Consider the following 10,674-nt stretch of genomic DNA (forward strand, 5'->3'; position numbering starts at 1 on the left):
GGYTTGGAAAATTTGGGGTAGGTGCAACATAAGACAAAACGATGACAAAGTTTTGAGTGAGAGGTCAAACTGGTGTCTCCAAGTGGCCACACACCTCTCCAAAGCGTGCACAGTTCCCAAGTCATTTCAATGCGCTTTTATGACTCAAAGAAGATTCTTCAACTATATGGTGCTTTTTTTGAGCTCYCCAGGCTGTGCCGTTGAGGAACAAGAGCAAGCACACTTTGTAGTTGTTTTGAACACAGCCCTGCATCCCAGAGTTTTATGATATGGAAATGTGAAGTGCACATTTGGACTCACGGGTGTTTGGCTTGCTTGTATGACATCAAAGCGGTATTGATTATAATCCTCCACATCTCATCTTTCAAAATACGTTGAGTCCTCTTAATCTACAACTCAAGTTTAGAACGTCTGTCAGTCAAAACCGACACAGTGCTGTGAAGCAGAGACCCTGAGCTCTGACAGCATGTATAGCATGTTACTGTACAGCCACTGCGTTCCAATCTAGGAACTTGTCAGTGTCCAAATCTGCCGTTTTCAACCTGTATACAGGTACAAGTGTAAAGGGCTATGGGGAAAACTGATCATTTTTAAATGTGGGGTCAAGGCTCTAAATGTCCCCCCTCTCTTTATCCTCCTCTCTTCTAGCTGAACGCCAATGTGCTGATCTTCCTGTGCACTAACATCATTGGGATATGTACCCACTACCCTGCCGAGGTGTCTCAGAGACAGGCTTTCCAGGAGACCAGAGGATACATTCAGGCCAGACTGCACCTGCAGAGAGAGAACCAGCAGCAGGTACACCCCCCCCCCCCCCCCCCCACACCACACACGAACACACAGAAGAAGACAGACACACCACTGAAGACACACGTAACAGAGGAACCTCCAATTGACTGACAGAAAGCAGGAATTTTGAAGGACATAAGTACTACATGCAGCTGTTAACCAAGACAGTTTTTTTTCTTCTTTCCCAACACTTCAGGAGCGCCTGTTGCTGTCTGTGTTGCCAAGGCATGTTGCCATGGAGATGAAGGCTGACATCAATGCTAAAAAGGAAGACATGATGTTCCATAAGATCTACATCCAAAAACATGACAACGTCAGGTCAGCATCGACACTTTCGTCCTTATAACCCCTGACAACAACACATCTGTAATCACAGCATTACTCGAACAAGCCAAACTGACAAGAGCTATGACTTCTAACACAATGTTCATGGGTTTTGTCACGCTTTTATCACGCTCCCGAGTGACGCAGCGGTCTAAGGCACTGCATCTCAGTGCTTGAGGCCTAACTACAGACACCCTGGTTCGAATCCAGGCTGTATCACAACCGGCTGTGATTGGGCGTCCCATAGGGCAGCGCACAATTGGCCCAGCGTCGTCCGGGTTTGGCCGGTGTAGGCCGTCATTGTAAATAAGAATTTGTTCTTAACTGACTTTCGTCGTTTTAAATAAAGGTAAAAAAAAAAAAAATTGTTCTAGGCAATCTACTATTAGCATTTCTGTGCCTCATATTCAACAGTAGGGGAGAGCTGGGACGAAAGTAACACAGGCAAAAGTAGCTCACCCATTTTCTAAGGTAACACAGAAGCTAGAATGACGTAGTGAACTCAGCTCGTTCCTAATGCGGAGCTCCCTGCAAAAAAAGCAGCCCTGTCCGACAATGTTATCAACAAAAAGGGGTTTTGAGCATTGTAGAGTATTTAGTAGTTTAAGTTTCCAAAAATATGTCCTTTTCTTAACCCATCTAGTGACTATATGACAGCATAGGTTTCAAGTATCATGCTAGCTACACTATTAGGAAAAAAAGGTTCCAAAAGGGTTATTTGGCTGTCCCCATGGGATAACTCTTTGGTTCTAGCTAGAACCCTTTTTGGTTCCAAGGAGAACCCTCTGTGGAAAAAGTTCTACACGGAACCCCAAAAAGTTATACCTGGAACCAAAAGAGTTCTACCTAGAACCAAAAAGGGTTCTTCAAAGGGTTCTCCTTTGGGGACAGCCGAAGAACCCTTTTAGGTTCTAGATAGCACCATTTTTCTAAAAAGTAACACAATGTTAACTGATGACCTGGAATAAAATAAACTTTTAAGCACAGGCCATTGTCTCTAGTTCATATTGCTTTCATAATGTTAGCAAAATATCAACACGTGACCATGTTTGAAAATTATATATGTCATTTTTAGAATTATGCCTTAAGGATCAGCTTCTCACAAGCTTTTATCGACAGGTTAGTGGTTAAAAAAAAATATATATATATTTATGATTATGGGGGTCAATTACCTTGTGTCAAGCCATGGACATGTGATAAGCATGATGAGTTTGCAGTTTGTGACGAGAATTCAAATGTTTATTCTATCAAGACACACGGAGCGCACATGGCAAGTACAGCTGTAGCGCACCTGATTGGTAGGGCTAAGCATGAATAGTCACTGAAAATGGTGAAAAACATSTACTACATATACCACTAAAGTGAGATGAGAAAATGATGGTTAATATTTATTTCATCTATTTTAGTCAGATTAATATTTTAAGGCAAAAAATTGTGGTTGCGCAACGTTGCGATGTTGATGCATGGTTCATTTCCATAAATTTCGATAGCATTAATTATTCAAATCGACACAAACATGAAATGATGGCTGATAGTACATTTGTTGAAAGTAACAAGCATTACAAACCAGAAACATGGAGATAAGACAGATATTGTGCACTTCTCGTCAGCTGTTTTTTCAGCCCCAAGTCCCGCCCCGCCAGCAGGTACAAAAGTAACATTGTTGTAGTTCTRTTCTCGGTCTATTTAATTTCAACTAATTTACCCTAAAAATGAAATTATAGTTGCTAATGCATATATAAGTTATTTGTCCTAAAATATGGTCTTTCTAGTGCTATCGATCTCAGAGTAATTAGTTAAAAAACAAAATGTTTCTTGCAGATCAATATTCACATACACACACACACATTCACTTAGGGTTTGATAGAGAGCAGGCTAATTAAGGATAGTAAGGGAATACTTAATTACCAGCAGCCAATATAAGATAGTCCCCAAAGATAGGAAGCTCCAGCCCAGATTCAATTAAAGCACTGAGTATACACACTAAGTCTGATATATACACACACACACACACACACACACACACACACACACACACACACACACAGTTCACACACACACACACACACACACACACACACACACACACACATACACAGAGAAGGAGGATAAAGGATCATCTGATAATTCAATCAATAATCAAGCCTATCTTTCTCGTTATCCTCTCAGTATTCTGTTTGCAGACATTGAGGGCTTCACCAGCTTGGCATTCTCAGTGTACGGCTCAGGAGTTGGTCATGACACTCAACGAGCTCTTCGCCCGCTTCGACAAACTAGCATCGGTAAATAAGCACTCCTCTTTCACCTCTCCTTTTCACCTTCTCCCCATTTTGTTCATTTTCCTCCATTCAGTATCCTGTGTTAATCTCTCTCTGTCATTACTGCTGATTCTCTCTCTGTAGGAGAACCACTGTCTGCGTATCAAGATCCTGGGCGACTGTTACTACTGTGTGTCTGGGCTTCCTGAGCCCCGCGCTGACCACGCCCACTGTTGTGTGGAGATGGCGTCGACATGATAGAGGCCATCTCGTGAGTATGAGGAACGTTCTGTGTGTGGGAGATGGCATATTTTCTAGACATGAAAAATCATGAAAAATATATATGATGTATTGCCTCGGCCTGTTGGGTATCATGTGTTTTTTGGAAAGAAATGGAACATACATCTTCTCTGTGTGTGTGTGTGTGTTGTTGGTGTGTGTGTGTGTGTGTGTGTGTGTTGTGTGTGGTGTGTGTGTGTGTGTGTGTGTGTGTGTGCAGGCTGGTGCGAGAGGTGACAGGAGTCAACGTGAACATGCGTGTGGGTATCCACAGTGGCCGTGTGCACTGTGGGGTGCTGGGACTCAGGAAGTGGCAGTTTGACGTGTGGTCCAATGATGTCACACTAGCCAACCATATGGAGGCTGGGGGCAAGGCAGGGTGAGGGAAAAAACACACACACACAACACACACAACACACACACACCACACACACACACACACACACACACACACACACACAACACACACACACACACACACACACACACACAACACACACACCACACACACACACACACACAAGGACTGACCTTGTGTCCCTTTTCCAGGAGGATCCACATCACCAAGGCCACTCTGCAGTATCTGAATGGGGACTATGAGGTGGAGCCTGGGTTCGGAGGGGAGAGGAACGCGTACCTGAAGGAGAACAGCATCGAGACCTTCCTGGTGCTGGGCTGCAGCCAGAAAAGGGTTAGTAACCAAACTATATCCTACACCTGCCAACCACCACACATACAGTTCTGTTACAGTATACAGAGTTTTGGCAAGATGGAGTACCGCTATGGACCGAAAGTGACGATGTAGCAGGTTATGACAACTAGCGCAACTGGTTAGGAGAATTAACATAGCTGGTTAGGAGAATTAGGTTAAGGTTAGGACAAGGGTTAGGGTTAGCTAAAATGTTACAGTTGTCCCCGAYGCGACTTGAACATTCATCTTTTGGTCCATAGCTGTACTCTATTTAGCCACAACCATTATACAGGACACTAGAGATCAGTAATGTTTCTYACCCATTCCAATCAACTTTACATTTCCACCAGGGTTAGAGACTCTTGGGGATGCCTTAAAAAGTGGGCAGGAATAACTTTTATATTTTCTATGTTGGTTTGCACCCCTTTAATCCACACCAGGGTTTCACCGGATTCATTTGTCCAACCTCTCTCTCTGTCTGTGYTTTCCTATGTGTAGAAAGACGAGAAGGCCATGATGGCCAAGATGCAGAGGACGCGGTCCAACTCCAACGAGGGCCTGATGCCTCGCTGGGTGCCCGACACAAGGTTCTCCAGGACCAAGGACTCCAAAGTCTTCAGACAGATGGTGAGACGAGGCCTCTCTCTCGGCTTATCTGTACCTCTCCTGCTTCTACTTGTAGTCTTTCAATCGTCTCACCCATTAATGTCACCTCTCCTGAGAGAGCTCTGTGTCCCACTGGTCTCTCCGTTATGTTGCTCTGTGTCTACCAATTGTCTCTGCTGTCTCTCCTCTCCTGTCTCCTGAGGGCCAGCTGTATCTCTCACAGCCAGGGTTTTATCTATTGCCTAATCCCTCTGTTCTACATCTCTCCTCTGGGTTTTTGTATGTTGGTTAATCCTAATTTTCTTTCTCTTTCTCAGGGGATTGATGAGTCATCCAGCAAAGACAAGTGAGTGGTTATTGCTCTGAGGATTTTTGGGATACACACACATACCGTCACCTATATACACACCCAGGTAGACAGGCTCACGCGCCAAGATACACTTTCACRTACTCTAAAGGTCTTACCATTTTACCTATCTCTTCTCTCCCTCGCTCGCTCTCTCCCGCCGCTCCTCCTCCCTCGCTACTCTCCCCCTTTCCAGCCGTGGTGCACAGGAGGCAATGAACCCCGAGGATGAGGTGGATGAGTTTCTGGGGCGAGCCATCGACGCCCGCAGCATCGACCAGCTGAGGAAGGACCACGTCAAGAAGTTCCTGCTCACCTTCCAGACCTCCAGCTTGGAAAAAAAGGTCTGTCTCCCTCTGGGCTTTATTTAGTTTATCCCTGGAGTATTATGTCGTCTCTATCCACAGTCAAAGGCTACTGATGCTTTTTGCTGAGTCCGTTTTAAATGGGTTTTGATCTGTCTCTCTGGTAGTATTCGAAGAAGGTGGATGATCGCTTTGGGGGTTACGTAGCTTGTACTCTCCTGGTCTTCTGTTTCATCTCCTTCATCCAGATTGTCATATTTCCACAGTGAGTGACACACACACACACCACCCACACACACACACACACACACACAACACACACACACACACACACACACACACACACACAACACACACACCACAACACACACACACACCACACACACACACACAACACACACACACACACACAACACACACACACACACACACACACTCACACGCGTACACGTTTCTGAGTCCTCCGTCTGTGTGTCTCCTCCTGCAGCACCCCGGTCATGCTAGGGGTCTACATCAGTATCTTCATCATCCTCGCCAACATCCTCTTCATCTGTGCCATATATTCCTGCGTTAAGGTAGGAACCTCMAYAACACACACATTACCTAGTGTACACACCCACGTGCATTCCGGACACTAAACTTTCTTTCCTTTATTCCTCCTCTCTTGCAGCTGTTTCCAGCTGCGATGCAGACAGTGTCAAAGAAGATAGTCCAGTCTCGTACCAACAGCACTCTGATGGGGGTGTTCACCATCATCCTCGTCTTCATCTCTGCCTTTGTCAACATGGTGAGACTAAACAGATTGACACACACACACACAAACACACACACAAATGAACATGTTTGTGTGTGTCTCCTCTGTTGTAGTTTGCCTGTGACACAGAGAGCTTAGTGGTCTGTATCTCCCGGGAGCTGAACATCTCTGTTGCCATGGTGACGCCATGTCTCATCCGCAACCTGTCTGTGTCTGTAGACGGGGGTCTAGAGATCTGTCCCRGCCAGGGCCCCTCATGCCCCTTCCCAGAGGTGAGTGGGTGTGTCACTGATGTCAGGTATGCCGATTGGAAAAACAATGTTTTTCACGTCTTTATATGGACCAGAAAATACCTTTATGTTCTTTGTAATAACAGATCAAGCTGATCATCAATCAATGAAGATTAAAAGTTGACAGATTCTCTCTGTCCTTCTCTCCCTCAGTATTTCAGCTACAGTGTGCTGCTGACCCTGCTGGCGTGTTCAGTGTTCCTACAGATCAGCAGTATAGGGAAGCTGGCCCTCATGCTGCTCATCCAGCTCACCTTCCTGCTGCTGGTGGAGTGGCCACAGGTGGCGCTGTTCGACAACGCTGACCTCTTYGTCACCTCCAATGCCCTGTGAGTACAGGGGCTGCGTTCAGGAGGGCACAACGTGGTCGTACATGTTTCCTTTTGAAAGTGGATTTGACTAAACCCTTTTCTTGTCTTTCACCTCCAGTGATTTCAATGAAACTATTCAATGGTCCAGTTTCAATGAAACTACAGATGAGTGGTACGTTTTGGATTCAAAAGCTTTTCTGAAACCGTTGTTTTAGATCTGTGTAGGGATGTGTGTATGACCCAGTTTCTCTTTCTCTGACTCACTCCGTCTTTCTGCGGTTTGGTTTGTGTCTTTCTTTTCCTCTTCCGTCTCTCTGCAGCCCATTCAGTGAGACCAAAGTTTCCCTGAGGGTCATGACTCCTGTGATTCTCACTGTGTTTGTGCTGGCGCTCTACCTCCACGCCCAGCAGGTGGAGTCCACGTCACGCCTCGACTTCCTCTGGAAACTACAGGTACCATGAGCCTACAGGRGAGCACTCCTCTTCCTTGACTACAGCAGAACAGTGTAGTGTAAGATGTCCTCCCACCTATCTTAACATTGCTCCCTCACGTCCTCATTCCAGGCCACAGAAGAGAAGGAGGAGATGGAGGAGCTGCAGGCGTACAACCGCCGCCTCCTCCACAACATCCTGCCCAAGGACGTGGCCGCTCACTTCCTGGCGCGAGAGCGAAGGAACGACGAGCTCTACTACCAGTCCTGTGAGTGTGTGGCCGTCATGTTCGCCTCCATCTCCAACTTCTCTGAGTTCTACGTGGAGCTGGAAGCCAACAACGAGGGAGTGGAGTGTCTCCGGCTGCTCAACGAGATCATCGCCGACTTTGACGAGGTAAAGAGGGAGAGCAGAGGAGAGGATAGGAGAGGGTAGTCTATGGGATTTTGGACGCTGAGTATCATTGTTAATTCAGTGTCTTTTGCCCTTTGGTGAATTTTCAGTACCATCATATTTGGCCTCATGCATTTAAACAGGATACTTTTTTTGGTCTGTCTCGAACCTGAGCCTGTGTGTGTTGTCCTGCTCTAAGATCATCAGTGAGGAGAAGTTCCGTCAGCTGGAGAAGATCAAGACCATCGGCAGCACCTACATGGCCGCCTCGGGTCTCAACGACTCCACCTACGACCGTAAGGGTCGCTCCCACATCACAGCTCTGGCCGACTACGCCATGAGACTGAGGGAGCAGATGAAGTACATCAACGAGCATTCCTTCAACAACTTCCAGATGAAGATAGGTGAGGGGAAACAGTCTGAAAAAGCGAAACAAAGCTTCAAACAAGCTAGGTGAGGTTGAAGTTCACATGGACCTCTGAAACAGACAGGAGTTGAGTGGGATCGAAACCGGTATGGCAGACCAAAGAGAGAGTTGGTTGACAGTAAATGGAGTAGAATATAGTTGGATGCATGAGTTTGGTATGAATAACCGCTATGTTTATAACCGGCTCTCTTTTCTCAGGTCTGAACATTGGGCCAGTGGTGGCAGGGGTGATTGGAGCACGGAAGCCACAGTACGATATCTGGGGGAACACGGTCAACGTGGCCAGTCGCATGGACAGCACAGGAGTCCCCGACCGCATTCAGGTGTGAAGGATGTCAATCAGTTAACACTCAGTAGCTCATACTCAGTTCATAATGTTTTTTGCATTAAGATCCCCATTAGACGACGCCAATGGCGACAGCTAGTCTTACTGGGGTCCGACACATAATAACAAATACATTACAGACAAAATGCTTTACAATTTACATACATTTAAAATCATTAAACACGTAGTGTGCTTGTGTGTGCATCTATCAGATACATATACATGTGAGTACATACACACAACAAGTAGGTCACATGGGCATAGTGCAATTTTTTTTCTCACCTGGCATTTTAGCCAACAATTTTTTATTTCTGTTATTCATTTTTCCACTCTCTCCTCAGGTGACCACGGACCTCCACCAGGTGCTTTCAGATATAGGATACGTTCTGGAGTGTCGTGGGGTCGTTAAGGTCAAGGGTAAAGGGGAAATGACGACCTACTTCCTGAATGATGGACCGCCCAATAGTTAGCAGCCGTGGCAGCGCTAGCCGGGACCATTCCCACTGCAAGGACACGGCAGCACTACTGAGGGAGGACTCGCACCGCGAGCTAGCGGCTAACAACTAGCGACGCCATCACTTGAAACCCGAGAAAAGACTGTGAGACTCCAGGACTTGAGAAGGAAAGTGTTCTTGTGTGGCAGCCATGTTTTAGAAGGACGAGTGTTTTTCTCATGTCTAGCCTCTATTTCAGGCTACTTGAACGTTGCAAAGTTTGTCTATTTAAAACAACGCCTTTAGCCTGTGTCAAAAGAGGGGAAAAGCTGTACATACGGCTACCTTTTTTATTTTCTTCATTTTGTGTGATTTTTTTTTTCAGTCATTTTTTATTTCAGGATAATTATGAAACAGGTACTCATGTTTTATTTCTGGGKGACTTATTTATTTTAATCTTKATGTTTTGTGCAAAAAGTCCTTTATGAAAAAGTGTGAATACATACGTGCACAAATATCCAGTTTATTACAAGTGTGTATGTACATGCATATTTGTGTGTGTAAAATTGAGAAGGAAAATATTGACCAAAGACCAAAGTATTTACAAAAAACAAGGCAAGACTTGTCTGTTGTGTTCTCGCAGAAGTCTGCCATTATCACTAACTCAATCTGTTGCACGGCAATACCTTCAGTCTTTGTACTTCAGCGCTGTCAAAGGCTATTTCTCAGTATGGGAAAAATGTGTAACAACTTTAATTTTRAGGTCAAGCACAGTTTATCATCGATGACATCTGTAGGATTACTCTGCCCCCATCTCTAAAACATGTAATTCGATAGTAAAAAGTGGCTTGGAAGCCTTTTTTAAGTCCGGGGGAGAAGGTTCAACAAAATGAGAGGAAATAGCAGTTCCACCCAGGACGATGGTCCCCCTCCTCCTAAACCCTTGTCAGATTGGTTCCCCGCTCCATGGCTCAGTCCAGCTATAACAGCTCAGAGCTTGGGCACCCAAGACACAGCTGTATACGTCATGGCCATAAAGGCATATACGGTCAACTGCGCCATCGCTTTCAAAGAGGTATGTTTTCTGTGCAAATGGAAAAGAAAGGACTCAAAACTAAAAAAAAGATGTCCCAGAACCATCGAGGCGAAAACCTGGGCATTAGATGCAGTGGTGCATATAATACAGTCGTGGCCAAAAGTTTTGAGAATGACACAAATATTAATTTCCACAAAGTTTCCTGCTTCCGTGTCTTTAGATATTTATGGCAGATGTTACTATGGAATACTGAAGTATAATTACAAGCATTTCATAAGTGTCAAAGGCTTCTATTGACAATTACAGGAAGTTGATGCAAAGAGTCAATATTTGCAGTGTTGACCCTTCTTTTTCAAGGCCTCTGCAATACGCCCTGGCATGCTGTCAATTAACTTCTGGGCCACATCCTGACTGATGGCAGCCCATTCTTGCATAATCAATGCTTGGAGTTTGTCCACCCRCCTCTTGAGGATTGACCACAAGTTCTCAATGGGATTAAGGTCTGGGGAGTTTCCTGGCCATGGACACAAAATATCGATGTTTTGTTTCCCAAGCCACTTAGTTATCACTTTTGCCTTATGGCAAGGTGCTCCATCATGCTGGAAAAGGCATTGTTCATCACCAAACTGTACCTGGATGGTTGGGAGAAGTTGCTCTCGGAGGATGTGTTGGTA

General features: G+C 45.3%; 1 protein-coding gene across 1 annotated transcript in view; it reads left to right on the top strand.

Moving 5' to 3' along the window:
- Positions 1–10,249, top strand: part of adcy6a (adenylate cyclase 6a) — a 51,684-nt gene extending 41,435 nt beyond the window's left edge. The window contains 22 exon segments of the mRNA XM_070444380.1: positions 649–798; positions 986–1,107; positions 3,283–3,322; positions 3,324–3,395; positions 3,516–3,612; positions 3,615–3,642; positions 3,871–4,029; positions 4,200–4,341; positions 4,840–4,968; positions 5,265–5,293; positions 5,490–5,637; positions 5,766–5,863; positions 6,086–6,173; positions 6,269–6,385; positions 6,466–6,624; positions 6,796–6,971; positions 7,072–7,125; positions 7,274–7,406; positions 7,518–7,781; positions 7,978–8,182; positions 8,404–8,528; positions 8,872–10,249. Coding sequence (XP_070300481.1) covers positions 649–798; positions 986–1,107; positions 3,283–3,322; positions 3,324–3,395; positions 3,516–3,612; positions 3,615–3,642; positions 3,871–4,029; positions 4,200–4,341; positions 4,840–4,968; positions 5,265–5,293; positions 5,490–5,637; positions 5,766–5,863; positions 6,086–6,173; positions 6,269–6,385; positions 6,466–6,624; positions 6,796–6,971; positions 7,072–7,125; positions 7,274–7,406; positions 7,518–7,781; positions 7,978–8,182; positions 8,404–8,528; positions 8,872–9,000 — 2,664 coding nt within the window. The 3' untranslated portion in view covers positions 9,001–10,249.
- Positions 10,250–10,674: the final 425 nt, after the last annotated feature.

Source organism: Salvelinus sp. IW2-2015, linkage group LG7, assembly GCF_002910315.2.
Source record: "Salvelinus sp. IW2-2015 linkage group LG7, ASM291031v2, whole genome shotgun sequence".
NCBI lineage: Eukaryota > Metazoa > Chordata > Actinopteri > Salmoniformes > Salmonidae > Salvelinus > Salvelinus sp. IW2-2015.